Source organism: Acomys minous (assembly GCF_964271855.1).
Source record: "Acomys minous genome assembly, chromosome: 3".
Classification (NCBI taxonomy): Eukaryota; Metazoa; Chordata; class Mammalia; order Rodentia; family Muridae; genus Acomys; species Acomys minous.
Window position 1 is genome coordinate 70,286,161 of NC_140485.1, and position 19,639 is coordinate 70,305,799.

Sequence of the window (19,639 nt, forward strand, 5' to 3'; positions counted from 1 at the left end):
CGCCGAGGAGTTGCTATGGGAACCGAACTGCCGCCTAGGGGCGGTGTCTTGGTGGATTTCCGGATCTTAGGTGTAAGGGATGATGTTGCGGCTTCCAACACCCTGGAAGACGATGACTGGAAACCGAGTGTGGGTGTTCAGGGACCTTTCAGACAAGGGATGAATGCGGGTGTGATGGCAGCAGAGCATAGACTGCAGCTGAGAGGCACAGGGCTTCGGATGGGGGGGGGCGGCAGTCCGAAGTTCAGTCTTTGAAAACTGCAGGAACATCTGATAACTTGGCACAGCGCCCACTCCCGCCCCCCTCCCCGCTCCCAAATGTATCGGTCCGATCCAGAAACCAGAAAAGCCAGCAAAAGAAGGCTGCTCGTGCCATCCCAAACACCGGAACACAACACTAGGCTTTGTGGGCCGACACTTGTGTTTGAAGGCATCAGAAAGAAGGTGGAGTTTTGGCTTGAGAACTCGCCCTGTTCAGAGAACTGGCCTTCCCTTCCCTAGAAGGTTGATTCTAGGGTAGGTTGGGAAAGAAGGGTTTAACAACTCTGCCTTTCTCCAGAGCCCCCCTTAGCACTGTCTCAGCAGTAAGCTGTCGGTGAAAGAGCTGAATTCATTTAAGGGTTGGTGACAAAGTTCCTCTTCTCAGGTTACAATAAGCACGTAGTGTGAAAGGTTTGAGTTTTGTTTAAGGAAAGGTTTAGACTCGAACTCGGTGTGATATGATCATTAACGTTGGCTACAGCCAGGTGAGATTACATTACCCCAGCAAGAAGAAGTAGCAGGAAGCTCAGGAGTTTGAGGCCAGTCCAGGCTGCAGAGCAAAGACCCTGTCTCAAAGCCAAGGGCTAAGAACATTGGCTGTAGGACTGGATCACCTATTGTTCCCCTGAGTGCTAACCCCAGCCTCACTCTCAGTCTTCTGCAGTCTCAAGTACTCCAGGCTGGACTCCAGTTCGATGTGCAGCTGAGGAGCTGACTCCATCGCCACAGCCACAGTGCCAGGTTCACAGGCATGCGACACCGTGTTTGGTTTCTGTGGTGTTGGAAACTGACCCCAGAGTCACATGGTTGATACTAGGACTGGATTATTTTATATATGCACTTAAAAACCACTGTATGTGTAAAATCCTTAAGTTATTCTAACAGTAATTTCCATCAGTCTCCACTTAGAGGATTTTCCCTCTGAAGTGCTATTATGTGGGTTAAAATACTGTATACAAAATACATATTTATTAGATAGCAAATACCAGTTTTTTCCGTGCTCCAGCATTCACTTTTTTAAAAGAAGGTTTACTTACTTTATGTCTGAGTGTTTTGCTGCCCTGTATATCTATGTGTACATCATGTATGTGCCTGGGCCCCCAGAAGTTGGAAGAAGACATTGGATCCTTTCGAAATGGAGTTGTGGGTAACTATAAGTTTCCATGTGGGTGCTGGGAACCGAACGCTGGTCCTCTGCAGGAGCAGCACATGCTCCCTGACTGCTGAGCTATATCTTTGTAGCCCCACCATCCACCTTTTAACAAGGGTAACTTCCTTGCTCTAAACGCCGGTGGATCTTGTTTTTGTTCTTTGGCACGATCTTCCTCTGTAGCTCTAGGCTGGCCTTGAACTTTGAACTGATGATGTGGCCCAAGCTGACTTTGTAATCCACCTGTCTCTGCCTCTCAAGTACTGGAATCACAGACACTCCCATGCCTGGCTTTTTGGATATCTGGAGAAAGTTTTTGGTTTTGGTTTTGGTTTTGTTTTGTTTTTTGAGACAAGGTTCCTCTGTGTAGCCTTGGCTGTCCTGGACTGGCTTTGTAGACCAGGCTGGCCTCGAACTCACAGTGATCAGCCTGCCTCTGCCTCCTGAGCCTTGGGATTAAAGACGTGTGCCACCACCCCTGGTTCTGGAGAAAGTTTTTACCTTGTGCCTTAGATATCCTTTAGGCTCAGCAGCGTCACTGGACACCATTAGATATGACAGCCAACCAAGGACATGGGCAACAGAAATAAAATGCAAGGGGAAAGGTGATAAAGCGGGACATATGTGAAAGACGGAGTCACAGCAGCCGTCTTCTCTCATTTCACCAACTGTCTTTCATTTTGTCTTCATTTGCCTGAGTGGCCTCAGGGACCAGGCTGTAAACTTTTGTGCTCTTGCATTGATGCTGAAACACTCTGATGTGCCTTTCCATGGGTTTTAATACTTCCCAAGGATGGGCAGGATATTATGTTTCAGTTATATAGTTAGCTCAGTTCTTTTCTTTTCTTTTTTTTTTTTTTTTTTGGTTTTTCGAGACAGGGTTTCTCTGTGTAGCCTTGTCTGTCCTGGACTCACTTTGTAGACTAGGCTGGCCTCGAACTCACAGTGATCCACCTGCCTCTGCCTCCCGAGTGCTGGGACTAAAGGTGTGCACCACCACGCCCGGCTTCAGTTATTTTCTTATTAAAATGTCTTTCCAGTTCTTGCCTCTGTCAAGGGCTAGGTACGGCCAGAGGCCCTTGCTGATCCTGCGGCTTTAACAGGGAACACTGAGCTTTTGTTCCCTGTCAGGGTCATTTTTGGCAAAGCCAGCAATAGACTGGTGCTCTGGCGGGGGGGGGGGCAGGGGGGGGAAGCCAGGGCCTAGAGATTGACAGTTCCCTTGTAAGCTGTGGTTCAGTGAATGTTCCAGACCCCGAGCTATGAAATGTTTTGCTTGCCGTACCAGAATGTTCCTTGTAAAACAGGAACCAGAGCTCCCTGCAGTTCTGCTGTTGGGTGACGTGCACTCTGCTTCCCCATCTGAGGGTCTGAAAAGAGCTGTGATAATAATTCACTTGCTGGCTTGAGTCATCAGTCCTGCCGACCCTCGAGCCCCCAGCTTTGGACCGTTTCTTTTTCTCATCCCTGGTCCTCCCCTCGGAGTCCCAGTGTGAACCCAGGAAGAGGGTCTGGTTCACCCTCTGTCATCTTGACTGCAACTGAGTCCTTCCAATCTCTGACCTTTAACACGATAGCCACCTATCCATTTTTCTAGCTGCCCACTGGGATGCTCATTGTTTGACCGAGAGCGTTATGTATATTGCATGGCAGTATTTGGTCCCTCCCCTCTCATGTGCTCTTTGGCAGTGCCAGGAAATTTCCCACATGCCAGCAGCCAATCACTGTCCTTATTGTTAGGAGAAGATGATCTTGGGAGTTTATTACATAAATGAAACCGTTGGGATTAGATTGAAAACAGCCACCTAGTCCCTCAGCCCTGAACTGAGTCTCAACTCTCAAAATCGGCAGGATGTTAAGATACCTCTTCCTCATGGAGGCACTTTTTGCTCTTTGGTCCCTGGCATCCTGGGTAACTGCAGGAGAGCACGGTGAGCTATCATTTGGGGTCCTTGGCTAAAAACTGTTATTAAGTTACTAGGGGAGAGGCCATCTCCTGCCTTCTAAAGTTCCTCATTTGTGGAGCTGATCATCTCTGTAGGAAGAGCCAGATGGAAAGATGGCAAGGATAAGTTGTCTTGACTTTTCTTCCTGTCCCTGTAGGGAGGAGCTAGGATTACATTCTGATTATCTTCTAATGCTTATTAAATGAGGACAGGACCATGCAAAAGCCCCCCTTCTCTGCCTGCCTGCCTGTCTGTCTCTGTCTCTCTGTCTTTCTCTGCAGTACTGGTTTACTTGTCTTTTTTTTTTTAAGTATTTTTATTTTATGTGCATCAATATTTTGCCTGCATGTATGTGTGTGAGGGTGTCAGATCATGGAGTTACAGACAGTTGTGAGGTGCTATGTGGGTGCTAGGAATTGAACCCCGGGTCCTTTGGAACAGCAGTCAGTGCTCTTAACCGCTGAGCCATTTCTCCAGTCCCCTTACTTGTCTTTTAATAGTCGTAGAAGGGTGTTAGTATCTGTGTGGCAGGAAGAGAAGGGGGTGGCAGAGATAGTCTGCATAGGAAATGCATGGGGCTACTGAGCTCCTTGAGGCACATGGGACTCTCATGCTCTAATTATTTTTTTCAAGGTTTGTTTATGTCTATGTGTCCCTCTATGTGTATAGCATGTGGATATGGGTGCCTGTAGAGGCCAGAAGACAGAGTAGGGTCCCTTTGAGCTGGGGGTACAGATGGCTGTGAGCTGTTAGAGATGGGTGCTGGGCACCAAACTTACATCCTTTGGAAGAGCACCAAGTGTTCTTAACAGCTGAGACATTTCTTTAGCCTCCACCTGCAGTTTCTTGAGGCCTGTCCAATCATCTGAACAACAACTACTCCTTCTTCTTCTTCTTCTTCTTCTTCTTCTTCTTCTTCTTCTTCTTCTTCTTCTTCTTCTTCTTCTTCTTCTTTTTCTTCTTCTTTTTGGTTTTTTGAGACATGGTTTCTCTGTGTAGCCCTGGCTGTCAAGGACTCTTTGTAGACCAGGCTAGCCTCGAACTCACAGTGATCGCCTGCCTCTGCCTCCCGAGTGCTGGGATTAAAGGCGTGCGCCACCACTCCTGACTCATCTGAACTCTCTTATGTACTCTTTTTCAGTTAAAGTGCCCTCTTGGTCAGAGCCCATGCAAAGATCCGTGCCAGAATGATAGTTCGAGGGGCAGGATCCCAGTGTGTTCCCTGGGCCTATCTCGTGAATGGATAGAAGCAGAGTTTTCCATCTGCTCCATTGACTCTGGACACCTAGCTATGTAGGTCACCTCTTTTCCCCTTTGCGGTCTCTAGCCAGTCCTTACCCAAGCTTTTTTTTTGCCTCTTATCAGGAAAGAAAGAGTCATTGATGAGCCGGGCGTGGTGGCGCATCCCAGCACTTGGGAGGCAGAGGTAGGCTGTGAGTTCGAGGCCAGCCTGGTCTAGAAAGTGAGTCTAGAACAGCCAAGGCTAACACAGAGAGACCCTGTCTCAAAAAACAAAACAAAACAAAAACCAAACAAACAAAAAGAAAGGGCCATTGTTGATCCCCGTCTTTTGCTTTGGACTTGAGTGGTGCTGTGAAGGAAAGCCTGGGAAGGTGGGTTGGTGACTTGGCTCAGCAGGTGAAGGCACTTGCTTGCCTGCCTTGCAGAACTGAGGACCTGAGCTCCAGCCCTAGAACCTATGCAAAGGTGAGAACTGCCTCAGAAAGCTGTCCCCTGAGCTCCACATGCATGCCGTGCATGGTACACGTGCTGCCTGATCATCCTGCTTTTGCCTCCTGAGTGCTGGGATTGCAAGTGTGTACCATCATGCCTAGCTACTCCCCCCAACTCCCCCCCAAAGTCAGGGTCTTGCTGTATAGCCCAGGATAACCCTCCTGCCTTCCTTTTCTAAATAGTGTCTTCTGTGTGGACCCCCCTTGTTTTCCTGCTATTTTCATGGCTGCTTTTGCTTGTTCACGCTTCTCAGTCTCTTTTATGATCATATTTCCTGCCCTCCTTCATTCTCCACCTAATTTTCTGGGAGTGATGTTAGGTAAATGCACTAGCGTTTGGAGAGCTAACCCAGAGATAATATCCAGCTTTATATGTCTGCCTGTTGCTCAGGTTGTAGACTTTAAGGTGTTTTATAGATGTAAAATATTTCTTGATACATTTATTCTTGAGTAATCACTTTTATTCCCTGATTTTTGAAATGAGATCATTTATTTATTTATTTGTTTTCTTTCTGAGACAGAGTCTCAGGTAGGCCAGGTTGGCCTCCAATATTCTGCATAGCCAATGCTGGCCTTGAACCCTTGGTCTTCTGCCACCTCCTGAGTACTGGGATTACAGGCATGCACCAGCACACTTGGCCCTTTTTCTTCTTTCCTTCTTGTCCTTTTCTCTTGGAGACAGAACCTCACTGCTTTTCCCCAGGATGCCTAGAGCTTGTGACTCTCTTGCCTCTGTCTCCTGAGTGATATTCTGTTGTCTGCAGACACCGGAGCCGGGCTCTCACCATGAACACATGGCAGAGTGTTAGAGTTGTAAACATACATTTGGGTTGCCTGAGACAAGTGGATCCCAGGCTTGTGTGTCTGGGATCTCTCGTGTGTCTCTACTTCTTTATTGTCAGGTGGAAAGAGCCTGGAGAAGTGTTCTAATGAGTTAGAGGGTGTGTCCGTCTTTCAGTATATAGTAGATTCTCTCTTTTTCTTTCTCCTTTTTTTTTTTTTTTTTTTTTGGCTCCTTGGAGGACTGGGTCTGGGCTATGAGTTCTCTTTCCTTCTCTTTATGCCCCTCCTGTTCATTCCCACATTTCTCTTTTTTTTTTTTTCCTTCGAGACAAGGTTCCTCTGTGTAGCCTTGGCTGTCCTGGACTCGATTTGTAAGCCAGGCTGGCCTCATCGTCACAGAGATTAAAGGCATGCACCACCTTGTCCAGCTCCTTTCCAGTACCCAGGGGGGGTGATCTGTACTTTGTTTAGACAGCTATCTTGGACAGACTGCCCATAAGAGAGACGGAACACTGTGGTCTTGCCAGGACTTTCAGTGCTCAGCACTGGAACCAAACCTGGAACTCTGTTCTGGGCGAGTCAGTCACTGTCAGCTTGTAGGGCCTCATTCAATCTTCTCCGTGGCTGACTCTGAAATCTGTATTGTGGGAGTTGAAGGTGAGGGTGGCTTCCAGCTGTGGTGCTACTCTGGCTTTGGCCATTAGCAATGGGACTTTCTTTTCCCTTGGGGCTAGGCAGGTAGGCTGGAAGTAGTGTGCAAACCCCTCAGAGCCCACAGGCTGAGCAGGTCTCAACCAGCTGGCCCACTTAGTGTTTAACTGCCTCTTCAGCATCTATAGCTCCTGTCAGAGAGAAGGGTTGCACTTAATAGGACTGAGTCCCAGGAAGCTCTCCTTCCTGAGCTGTGAAAAACAGGCTGTTCTTAACCTTTGACATACAGACGTCATCAGAGGTATAGTGTAAATGAGCTGGTCTGTTTGACAAAGGTGGAGTGCCAGTCAGGTTGCCTGAGGTGCGGGCAGACATAGGAATGTGCTCTCAGGGAGAAGTTCTGGTCTGAATGTGAGCCTGTGGTGACTCTTCTGTCTGTCTGCTCTATGGGCTTAGGCAACTGTGTTCGTCCTTTTGAATCTCTCCTTTGTCGTCTTCATAGCGTGACCATGTAGTTTGGAAGAAATGCTTTTGAAGAGCCTGCATTAGATTAGATCTGCCAAGTAATTCTCAGGACCTTTGTTTGTTTGTTTGTTTTTTGAGACAGGGTTTCTCTGTGTAGCCTTGGATTTCCTGAACTAGCTTTGTAAACCAGGCTGGCCTCGAACTGACAGCGATTCACCTGCCCCTGCCTCCCGAGTGCTGGGATTAAAGGCATGCGCTAAAACTGCCCGGCCTCAGGCCCTCTTACACTTAGTCCAGCACCCCTCTGGGCTGTGCCCCTCTCCACTCATTTCATTTTGACCTGGATACTTACTCATCAATCATTCATTTATACTACATATGGAGAGTCAGCGCTACCTGGCACGTGGGTTTCTATGGCGAGCAAGGCCCACACCTTCGGCAGAGTGTTATGAAGAGGGAGCTGCAAAAGCAGAGGCTGTGATGAAAGAGAGGAAGTGAAAGGAAGCCATTGTGATTGGAGAACAGCAAAGAGGGTGGTGGTTCTTGTTGAGGTTTTGGAGGCAGTAGGTGAGGCTCAGAGTTGGGGCAGCTTTGGGCTTCTTTCCCCGATTTTGTTCTAAGTGCAGAAGGAAGTAATTAGAGGCAGTGAAGTGGCTTATTGGGTAAAGGACTTGCCACACAAACCTTAGGCTCTGAGTTCAACCTCACGGTGGAAGGAGATAACTGACTTCCAATATGGGCCTCTGATCAGCTGAGGCACACTGTGACATTCGTGTCCTCATAATGACACGCATAACACAATACAATATTAAACATTAGTTTAAAAATACATATGAAAGAAGTAACCAGGTGCCACATGTAATCCCAGCACTGGGAAGGCAGAAGCAGGAGGATCAGGAGTTCAGGGCCATTCTCAGCTGCATAGTGAGTATAAGGAAGCCTGGACTCCGGGAGGCCTTGCCTCAAAAAGAAAAAAAAAGTCATTGAGGGGAGTCTAAATGAAGGAGAAGCCTATTCCAGATTTTATTTTGAAAAGACTGTTCTGGTGTGTGAAGACCGGGGGAGGGCAAGAGGAGACAATGGAAGACCAGGTGAGCAGCCATCATGGCAGACTGGGTGAGAGATGGCCATGGTTTAGGACAAGGAGGACCCAATACAGACATGGAAAAGCAGAGACTTACAGGCAGTTGACAGGACCAGGAAAGAAGTCAATGGGGGGGCAGGATGCCAAGGATGCTGTGACATATCCATCCAGCCTGAGCGACTGGCAGTGAAGCCCATTGACAGAAGGAGGCCCCCAGGGAGGTAGACACTGGAGCTGATGCAGGAGGAAGCCTGTCTACAGCTTCCTGGCTCTCTGGGGAGAGGTGGGGTGTAGGAAAGATGCAGATGGAGGATGGGGTGAGCATGCCAGTTCTAGCTACCAGTCCTGTTTCTTGTCCTGACCCTTGGTAAAATGCCGTAATTATTGTGAGCCTACTAAGACACATACTTTGTAATGGCTGAGTTCACCTAGGTTAGCAGAACACAGAGGCTGAGGGCAGGGCATCCTGGCCAAAGGCATTGCAGGGACCATAGTTTTACAAGGTTCCTGGGGACAAGACAAGCCTGGGCAATGAGAACTTCTAAGGAACCTGGTTTCAGGAAAGTATGAGGGACTACAATGAGGATGAGGATGAGGATGTCAGGGCTGGAGAGATGACTCAGTGGTTAAGAGCACTGGCTCCTCTTCCAGAGGTCCTGAGTTCAATTCCCAGGACCCACATGTCAGTTCACTCCTGTCCGAAACTCAATTTCCAGAGCTTCTGACACTTGTACACAGACATACATATGAACAAAACACCAATGAACATAAAATTAAAAAATTAGGATGGCATAGTCTTAGAGGTAATGAAGTCCCATTTGAGCTGACAGGAATTATTTGACATGGGTTTGAGCATAAAAGAGGATGGCAGTGTTGAGCAATGGTCAAGGGGGCCCTCGGCCCCAGCCTGCCTCCCAAGGGTCCATTCCTTGCTTCTAAAGTTTAGCAAAACTCTAGGGAACTTAGCGGAAATTGGGTTGGGAGAGAGCAGAGGTGCTATTGTCTTGAAGAGAAGAGCAGAGGCCCCTGGCCTTCGTCCCATTAGACTCATTAAAATGGTGACACCTGAAAAGTATGGTGTAAAGTTCATTGTTCAGCTCTCTGGGGTGATTTCCATATCAGCTCTCTCAACTGTAGATTTATTTTTCAAGCATATTACAGTGTTTGCCAAGTAGACAATGAGTAGGCGCAGTGGGATTCATCAGGTAGTTATAGTGGCCATGCTTTCCAAATAAAAAAAAAGTGAGGGGACATAGTTTTTACCTGACATCATAACAACATGGAATATTTCTGTTCAGGAAAGTCCTAGGTCACAAGATGATATGGCTCATCTTTGGGGTCCAACACTTTCCATCACGGCAGACTCTCTGGAGCCGGCCACCTGTAATCATTATACCTGTTGCTTCTGGGGCTCTGGGCCAAGTGTGTTTTGGTTTTCTACACAACTTAATTGCTCATCACCTCTCTCCATATTTAAAGAACTGGAAATAAACTCTGAAATGAGTCATGGTGAATTAGTTTCACTCAGGCATTGTAGTCTTTGGGCGTGCCTGTTCCTGAGGCCCAGGTGCCTACATCTTCTAAAGATGGCGTATTAGACTGTAACTCATTGCAAGTCAGGCAGCTGGGTTGTGTCCTGCTTAGCTGCTAGCTAACTCTGTAGTTCTGGGCGGGCCCCATTCTCTTCTCTGGGTTTTGTTAGTGTGACAGCAGTGATGAAGAGGTGCATTCTGAATGTATATGGCTATATAGGCACAAAAGAACATTAACAGAACAGTGATTCACTATCCTTGATTTACAAGAATTCTGAGGTGGGTGTCAGAGCTGTCATGGCAACTCAATGATGCTACCAAGAAGGAACCATCTCTCTCCCTCTCTCTCACCATGCCGGTCCTCATGCTAGTGACTTCCTATGTCTGTCTTTGGAAGAAGAAAGGCGTGACATAACAGTTTGTATCAAGAATATAAGTTTCCCCCATCAGCATGTTAGTTTATTGTCACCTCTGGTTATAAGAGAGTATGGAGGACACACATAATTTGGGCGGGACTCACTGCTTCTCAGGCCAGACCTGAGGTTTTATGAATGAGTCTCATTTCCAGTAGAGCAGACTGTCCCCAGATGTAGTGCTCTAAGGCAATGGTTCATTTCTCATCACAGCTGTAGCTGGCCCAGGCTTCGCTGGAGAGAGAGAGTTGACCTCTCCATGTGCTATAGCTGAGGTCATTTCACACATGCAGGCGGGAGCTCAGTAGAGCTGGAATGTCTGGGATAATATTTCTTTTCTTTTTCTTTTTCTTTTTTTTTTTTTGAGACAGGGTTTCTCTGTGTAGCCTGGTGTTTCAGTTGCTGTCTGGGAGGCTTACTGTCTGCTTCTGCTATCCTAGGCCTAGCCCTGAAAGCTTCTAGCCTCCGTACAATCTAACCTAGGCCTAGGATGTTTTCAGATTCTGAGACATACTGCTTAACCATCTCACCCTTTCTTGTTCTTCCTGAGCTCTGGGCTGGCTGGTTCAATTCAGCTGTTTTGGCTCAAACTCCTCTCCCAGCCTTCTCTTTTGGCCCCGGAATTGCTCTGCTTGGCCTCAAACTAAGTCCAGTACTATTTTCTAATCTCCTGGCTCCTTCTCATTCTCTAGCTCACCCTGTCTTCACCTGGGTCTAGTTTGTTCTCTCATTCAGCCTCTCTCTGTAAAACTCTCCTGGTTAGACGGTTTCCTCTCTCATTCTCTGTGTTGCTCCCTTAAATAGCTTCCCTTTCCTCTCTATCCTCGTGAGAGTTTGGCGTATCTTATTCTGTCAAATATTTCTCTGATTGGTCACTTTTTCCCTGCCACTTAATTAAACATAATTTTCCAACATGGGCGCTTCCTTCTACATCCTACCTTCATTGCTTGGGATTAAAGGCATGTACCACCACGCCTAGACCTAAGCTTTTCTTTACCTGATACTTGCTCTATACCAGACTGGCCCTGAACTCAGAGCTGCTTGCCTCTGTCTCCTGGATTAAAGGCGTGTCTGTGCTCCAGGCAGATCACACAGACCTAGAAGGTCATTGGGTGTGACCTATTGCCCGAGCAGCCATGTTCTGAATTAAAATTCCTCTACATCAATTAATTTGTGTATTTGTGCATGTCTGTGTATATGTGCACATACATATGGAAGCCCGAAGTCGGCCTGGAATGTCACTTCTTAGGAGCTGTCCATCTTATGTGTTCTGAGTCAGGGTTATTCACTAGGACTCAGGCTTGTTTATTAGGCTGACGGGCCAGCGAGCCCTAGGTGTCAGCTTGTCTCCACCACGTCACCACTAGTGCCACCATAGCCGGCCTTTTGCACGGACACTGGGGATCAGATTCTGTCCCCCTGGGACAGCAATTTCTCCTTCCATGTTCCCTGCCGAAGTGACATCTCAGCCCACTATAGCCTAGCTAATAGGGTGAAACCCAGGTCAGTGTGGGAAGGAACTTCACCAGGGCACAAGTCCCAGGAGATACAGCTGACTAGGGACAAATACTACCTGCCTGTCACAGTGCAAAAGGAGGGAGAAGGGACACAAGATGTGTAGCTCATGTTTGCCGCAGTGGGCTAGGGCTGATGCCAACACCAAAACCAGTGGAGTGGCTCATGGCCGGAAGAAATCGAACGAATGTGGGCTATTAGGGTGTACTGCATAGCAAAAGTCTGTGTTAGCATCCACTGAAAAATGCCTTTTATGTTCCTGGCTTGTGCACATCTGAGCTTTAACACTTTCATTCTGTGGCAGAATTAAGTGGTGAATGTCCTCCTGACCCTCTTCCGTGTGAGAAGCTGTGTGATGGGGACACATCTTGTCCCGAGGGCCACAAATGCTGCAGCACCGGCTGCGGCCAGGCCTGCCGAGGAGACATCCAGGGAGGTATGTTGGGGTTTTTTTTGCGGGGGAGGAGAGTCAAAAGTACCCCCCTGGGTCCCAGGTCAGTTTGGAGGTGCTGCCTCTGGAGGCCTTCCTGGGGGAGTCAGTTGTCATCTTTACCATCCCCTGGTCCCCAACCAAACGCTTCCGCCTAGGGTTAAAGGGTCACTGTTGGCATGGAAAGAACTAGAGAACGGAGGTGTGGTGACATGGCTCCTGGTTTGAGCTCAGCTGTGGGTATGCTCTGTGGCTGGTGGTAAATAGTCCCCTCTTGTTGAGCCTGTTTCTGTTGTCTATCTATCTATCTATCTATCTATCTATCTATCTATCTATCTATCTATCTATCATCTATCAATCTACCTACCTATTAATCAACCCATTATCTATTTATCTGTCTATCTATCTATCTATCTATGTAACATCTATCTATCTATCATCTATCAATCTACCTATCAATCAATCCATTATCTATTTATCTATCTACCTATCATCTATCAATCTATCATCTATCTATCAATCAACCCTCTATCTATCTATCTATCTATCTATCTATCTATCATCTACCTACTTATCTACCTATCAATTTCAATCTATCTATTTATCTTTTTTTGAGCCATGCAACTCAGCTGACTGAATTTCCTATGGAGCTCGAGCTTGAACTTGAACTTGTGATCTTCCCGCCTTTACTTGCTGAGTGCAGGGGTCCCAGGCATGCACCACCACACCCAGTTTATGCACTCCTGAACCCAGGGCTTCATAGATGTTGGGCAAATATCCCACCAGCTGAGCGACGTTCCTAGCCCCTTAGTTCCTAGCCACACGCAATGCTCAACCTTTGTCCTTACATGTAGCCTGTTAGGGAAGACAAATGAGGAATTACCTACCTGATAAATCCACTGTAAATGGCAACTCTTATAAGTTGAAAGCATATTTAATAATCTTGTCCTAGTTAGGGTCACTATTGCTGTGATGGCACCATGGCCAAAAACAAACTGGGGAGGAAAGGGTTTCTTTGGCTCACACTTCCACACTGTAGTTCCTCCTTGAAGGAAGTCATGGCAGGAACTTAAGGCAGGAACCTGGAGGCAGGAGCTGATGCAGAGGCCGTGGAGGGGGGTGCTGCTTACTGGGTTGCTCCCCATGACTTGTTCAACTTGCTTTCCTCCTCCTCCTAGTCCTTTTCCATCTCTTATTTTTGTTTGTTTTTCAAGACAAGGTTTCTCTGTAATAGCCCTGGCTGTCCTGGAGCTCAATTTGTAGACCAAGACGGCCTTAAACTCACAGGTATCTGCTGCCTCTGCTTCTATAGTGCTGGCATCAAAGGCATGCGCCACTATGCCTGGATCAGTAGGCTTTCCACAAAACCCAGGACCACCAGCCCAGGGATGATGCCACCCAGAATGCACTGGGCCTACCCTTATCAATCACTAATTAAGAAACTGTCCTCCAGCTAGATCTTATGGATGCATTTTCCAATTAAGGTTCCCTCCTTTCAAATTATATCAAGTTGACATAAACTAGCCAGCACAACTCTCAATTCACCCAAATCATCTAGCTTTGCAACCTATACAGCCCACTGTGGAGCATCAGCTATGTGCCATGGCGGACTGGCTGCTGCTGCTCAACATTGAATGAATATCACACTGCACATTGCTGATCTGTGCAAGATAGAGCTTGCACATTAAGGGACTGTTCCTCCTGAGTCTGTGCCATTCTTGTACCATTGAGCAATGGTACCGTGACAAGCATGCACCCCACCATCACTCACACACACCACATACACCACTCACACACATGTACACCACACACACGCATGCCACACACACACACACACAACACACACATACACCACACACAATACATTTTGATGAAAGAACACTTACACAGGGGTGTGGTAGCACAAAGCAGGAGCATAGAACCTCTCTAGGGTGGCAAATGAGGCAGTGACACGAAATTTAATCATAGGGGGCCTTGTCAAGGTAGGGCCTTGTCTCTCTGCTCTGGCCTCTATTGGCAAGCCTACTCTACTAACCTCCAAGGACCTGGCATTGGGAGTTTAGTGACTCTTTGGTCAGACCTGCTTGGATGTAATGCCTCAGCCCCCAGCTTCCCTGTTCCCAGCCACATCTAGCTGGGAGTCAGGGTTGATTTGCCTGGGCCCTGTGTCTAAGTTAAAGGTAGGAACTTGGGAAGAAAGGAGCCAACTCCCCATGTCTTTCCCTGTGCTGGTGTTTCCCCGCAGGGCGGGATGGTCATTGTCCCCAAATTCTGATGGGCTTGTGTATTGTCACCTGCTTCATGGATGAGAACTGTCAACCCGGGGAAAAGTGCTGTAAGTCAGGCTGTGGCCGCTTCTGTGTGCCAGGACTCCGGCCACTCCAACAGCTCACAGACTCCAACAGGACCAATGGGTCTAATTCTGAATCAGGTGAGTCTGACCTGTGATGGCCTTTGACCAGCTACGAAGTTAACAGGCTTCCGGCTGTGTGGGACGGCTTAGATGCTGGGGAGCTGGCTTCTGGAGGCCATAAAGAATGCTGTTAGAAAGATCCAGTCACAGACCACACCCTCTCATGGACACTGTGGGACTGCAGTGCACACAGTGGGTGTGGCTCTCTGAGGGGACGTTTTTCTGGGAGAGATGGGATTCGATCCAGGCCCAACAGCCTGAGCAGCTGTGATGAGTGAGGGCATCACAGAGGGTGGGAATACATCTGATGTGTTTGGCCATGAGGGCTGGGGGCAGTCGAAAAGTCAGAACAGATACCGTTCCGGCGTCATGGCAGAGGTGAGACTGATTTCTAGCCGACAAGAGTGTTCAGAAGCAGGTAGGAAGCCGGAAGCCATGTAGAGCCGTGAAGAGTGACGGGCACGAGGCTCCCCAGGAGGGAAACAGCTGGGCAGCTGGAGCCAGCAAGACACAGCTGTGACCTGGGATTTCTTCTACTTGCAGAGACTCGAGTACCCTAGCCGTCCTGATTCGTCTGGAGTGCCAGGAAGCTTCTGGAAGCCAGGAAGGGGTGACATCCTTGGGCTTGTGACACTCCCAGGGACATTATGCCTTCTCCTTGTTTCTGCTGCTACACAGAGCACATACAACAGCCCTGGTGGTGGGTGCTTCTCTTTCCCAATAAAACACTGGCATGGAACCTCTTGTCTGTACTGTGTAGGGTTCAGCGAGGCAGGCGAGCTGTGGCTCTCCCTGGCATGGCTTTGGCCTTGTGAAACTATGGACTAAAGAAAGAGCAGGTTCTTTTTAAAATGTAACGTGTATAAAGATATAGTTCAATAAAGTAGCCACTGTCTGGAGGACTAGTAATGAGTTACGTGTGAAGCCTTAGGTAATCTTGGATGAGTTTACTCATCTTGGAAGTAATACATCCTGACTTGTGTGGTGCATAGCAGCATAAATAAAAAAGCTTTTCTTTTAAATGTTAAAATATAATAATTAGGCTAGGTGTAGTGGTGCACACCTTTAATCCCAGCACTTGGGAGGCAGAGGCAGGCACATCTCTGTGAGTTTGAGGCCAGCCTGCTCTACAGAGAGAGTTTCAGGACAGCCAGGGATACCCAGAGAAACCCTGCTTCAAAAATCAAACAAAGCCAGGCGGTGGTGGTGCAGGCCTTTAATCCCAGCACTTGGGAGGCAGAGGCAGGTGGATCACTGTGAGTTCCAGTCCAGCCTGGTCTACAAAGTGAGTCCAGGACAGCCAAGGCTACACAGAGAAACCCTGTCTCAAAAAAACCAACCTACCAACTAACCAAACAAACATGGGAGCAGGAGAGCGGGTCTGCCCCGAGGACACAGCAGAGGGCCCTAATCCAGGGCTCTGAGTGGACCTCACCCCAACATCTACCTCATGTATAACCTGCTGGAACACATGAAGGGGCCTGGCCTGCAGATTCAAAGATTAACAATCTCCTTGACACATGGCAACAATGGAATATCCGACAGCAGTCCCAGTGAGGATCCAGTAACGAAAGTGTAGGCCTCCAACCAGACCTATGACTCGTAGCAATGAACATTTGAAAGTAAACATAAGTGGACAAAAGGCTATACTGCGTGATACACTACAGCTTCTGTGACAACAATTTTTGTTTGTCTGTTTTTTTTTATTTTACAATAAAAGTAAAAAGAAAAACCAAACAGTTCCATTGTATACATAAAAACAAACAAACAAACAAAAAATTGTGTGTGTGTATGTGTAAGCTACATGTGCACAATTTAGGTGTAGCTTTCAGATGACATCTCTCCTTCCACTGCGGGTTCTGGAGATTAAACTCAGGTCATCAGGCTTGTACGCATCCCCTGTCTATTGCTAACTAGTCACCATGCATGCGAAAAAGCCTTTCTGCTTTCCTCTTTTGTCTCCTACCAGATAGTAAAATAGTTATTATCCACACTCTACCCCCCATCACAACCCCCACCCCACCTCTCCATCCCCACATTTTATATGCACGTATTTTGGTCTACATTTTTTTTCCCCAAGGAAATAGGACAAATTGTAAGTAGCAGTATTCTAGTTTTTTAAGTAGCTCCCTCTTGAAGCTCTCAATACATATTTGAATGAATTAAAGAATGAATGGAATTTCTTAGCATGTCAATTAAGAAGTTTTGGGGTGCAAGCAATAAGAAATGCAATGAGCAAGGGCTTTGGTCAACAAAGGCACAGGGAGAAGCAGCAGGAGGCCGCTGGCTCAGTGGCTCAGAGCCTCAGCTTTGTCTTTGTGCGGCCTGTTCACCTCTTCACAGGTACAGGAGGAGGATTGACAGAAGCTCCAGGTGGCACAGCAGGGAGAAGCCATGAGGGATGGCCATGCAGCAGGATCTCACCTCACGGGACCCTCTTCCTATAACAGCTTCCTGAGAAGTTGTCACAGAGGGGCTGGGAAAGCAGGTGTTTGCACAGGGAATGACTTAGCTTAGCTATGCTTTGCGCCAGAGACAAGACATAGAAGGAAAGAGTGCTGTCTGGCTAGCTAGGTGACGCAGATTCCGTACTGGCTCGGGGGCACGTGCAATTAAAATCAGGCTTCAGGTGGCTAGGCATGTGCTGGTGAGATGGATCAGTGGTTAAAAGTGCATGCCCCCAGGTCTGATGGCCTGAGTTTGATCCCCAGGACTCACGTGGCAGAAGGAAAGATTCTATTTCAGCAAATTGTCCTCTATGTGTGCATTGTGGCATCCGTACCCACGTAAATGCAAACATATATACATACATATGTGCGTACGTACATACATACATACATGATGTAATAAATATTTTAAAATGCTGAGATCCTGGATATTACTGGGTTGAGAACACTCATTTTTCTGAGGGGGCATATGTTGGATTTGCCTGATCTGATGACGAGTGGTCAAATTGTGCCACTAGCTTTAGAGGGGGCAGGCCCAGGACAGTCTTGACTGTGGGAAGGGCTTGTATGAGTCTGATGGGCTGCTGACCAGTTCCTGAGATCTTCTTCCGCTGTTTTGCTTATTTGATTGTTTACTAAAAATCAAAAGAAAAACGTGTGCGTTTGGAGTGTTGCTTATGTTGCTCAGACTGACCCTGAGCTCGTTGACTCGAGCGACTCTCTTGTCTCCCTAGTCTCTGAGTGCAAGGCTTCTCATAAAGCTTTATACACGTAATTCAAAATCAATACGATAGGGACTTCTGTGAAAACAGCTGAGGCTCACCGCCCCTGGGAACCTGCAGAGGCTGTAGGGCAATTTTCAGCCAGGTAAGAATGGGACTGGAGGCTGGGGCCCGTGACCCAGAGTGCTCCTTCCATCAGGTGGCGGCTACCCTGTGCAGCCTGCATCCATAGCAACAGTATAGGAGAAGGGAGGGGTGGAGGGAAGGACGAAAGAGGGAGAGTGAGACACACACACACACACACACACACGCACACACACACACACACACACACAGACATACACACACAGAGAGACAGACAGACAGACAGACAGAGACAGAGGCAGGTCCGCAAAATCAGAGGGACAGGGAGGGGGAGAGAGAGAGAGAGAGAGAGAGAGAGAGAGAGAGAGAGAGAGAGAGAGACAGAGAGACAGAGAGAGACAGAGACAGAGACAGAGACAGAGACACAGAAGCATGGGTTGGGGTGGGGAGAGACACACATAGAGACAGAGACAGGCACAGGCACACAGAGAAACACAGAGGGAGAGACAGGCACATACAGACACATGCACACCCACACACACACAGGTACAGACAGGAGAAGAAGAAGAAGAAGAAGAAGAAGAAGAAGAAAAAGAAGAAGAAGAAAAAGAGAGAGAGACAATAAGAGACACAGACAGACAGAGAGAAGCAGAGGGAGGAAGAGAGACAGAGACAGACAGGCACACACACAAACACAGAGAGAAACATATATTTCTGTTTCAAGTCTTTGTACAATCTCCAGGCTGTTCTCTCTTCTGTTGTTTCCTAAACCAAAGAAGCCATACAAAGCTTTCCTTCCTCAGCCTGAACTCTGCAAAGCAGGTCCCTGTGAATCCTAATCCTACATGCTGCCCTCAGTTAGCCTTTGACCAGAGTGAAACCCTTCAGCTTCCTTACAGTGGACCCTCCCATGTCCGGGCTGGGAATGACCTGTGCTCTCTACCCCTTTCCCTGACCACCTGTGTCCTCTGTGCCCGCCCTCCAGCAACGCCAAAGGCCGCTGGCACCTTTCTCCGCTGTTCGGAGTCTCATTGTTTTCTCCTGTAGTGTGCAACATCAGTGCTTAGTGGGGGTGCAGGCTGAGGAGGGTGGGGGAGCTGCCGCTGAGTTGAGTCAAGAACTGGTGCCAAGGGAAGCAGTGTGTGGACACACTAGCTTCACACAGATTGACAAGAATGAAGAGCCAGGTGGTGGTGTCGCCCGCCCTTAATACCAGCACTCGGGGGAGGCAGAGGCAGGAGGATCTTTGTGAGTAGGAAGCCAGCTTTGTCTACAGACCAAGTTTCAAGACAGCCAAGGCCACACAGGGAAGCCTTGTCTTCAAAAACAAAAACAAAAACAAAAACAAAACAAAACAAAACAAAACAAAAAAACCAAAACTAAAACAAAACAAAAATGAAGAAGCCTTTAGGAAGTGAAAGGAATTCCTTGCTGTGCACTTTGGTCTCTGGGCCACGAGGGGGCAGCAGAAATTTAGGCCATAGACCGTTAAAGGCCACAGTAGCAACCCAGATAAAGGCAAAGGTCGCTGTGGTCAGTTTCTGTATCTTACCGAGGCACACCTAATAAATTACAATGGCAGGTCACAGCCTCTCTCTTCATGATGTGACATGTTTCTTCAGGTGGGGCAATTCTTACCTTGGGAACGCATTTCACTGTTTCTTATACAAAGCCACAGGGTAAAAGGGTTCAGTTCAAGAACAGAAAAAAAAATTTTTTTCCCCTTTTTTCCTATGAGTGAAGGTAAGAAGGGCAGGGAGTGACTTGCAGGCTTCACTCACCCTGCCAGACTCTCTGGTTAGTGCTTTTTAGATCTGATTGCTCCATCTTTGCCCTTGCTGATTGGAAGTGTGAGAGGTTTTTGTTTGTTTGTTTTGTTTTTTGTTTTTTGTTTTGTTTAGGATTGTGAGTCTTTGTTTTCCCTTTCTTTCTCCTCTTTAGTTTTTGAAAAAGGACACACACACATCATTGCTGGGATATTCAAAGCAATGTGCAAAAATTCAAAGGAGA

The 19,639-nt window shown here is 47.6% G+C and overlaps 1 protein-coding gene across 1 annotated transcript; it reads left to right on the forward strand.

Moving 5' to 3' along the window:
• The first annotated feature begins 19 nt into the window (after positions 1-19).
• Positions 20-15,275, forward strand: WFDC3 (WAP four-disulfide core domain 3). Its single transcript, XM_084775980.1, has 5 exons — positions 20-129; positions 3,263-3,342; positions 11,838-11,969; positions 14,209-14,394; positions 14,920-15,275. Exons 1-5 carry the CDS (start codon positions 80-82, stop codon positions 14,934-14,936), a joined length of 465 nt encoding a protein of 154 aa, XP_084632106.1. The 5' UTR covers positions 20-79; the 3' UTR covers positions 14,937-15,275.
• The last annotated feature ends 4,364 nt before the right edge of the window (positions 15,276-19,639 follow it).

What these genes read in the sequence shown, in the direction of transcription:
- WFDC3 (XM_084775980.1), top strand. Translation starts at nt 80, where the DNA reads ATGATGTTGCGGCTTCCAACACCCTGGAAGACGATGACTGGAAACCGA. An exon ending in ACGATGACTGGAAACCGAGT is followed by an intron (nt 130 to 3,262) that starts GTGGGTGTTCAG and finishes CAAAATCGGCAG; the next exon opens with GATGTTAAGATACCTCTTCC. An exon ending in GGTAACTGCAGGAGAGCACG is followed by an intron (nt 3,343 to 11,837) that starts GTGAGCTATCAT and finishes ATTCTGTGGCAG; the next exon opens with AATTAAGTGGTGAATGTCCT.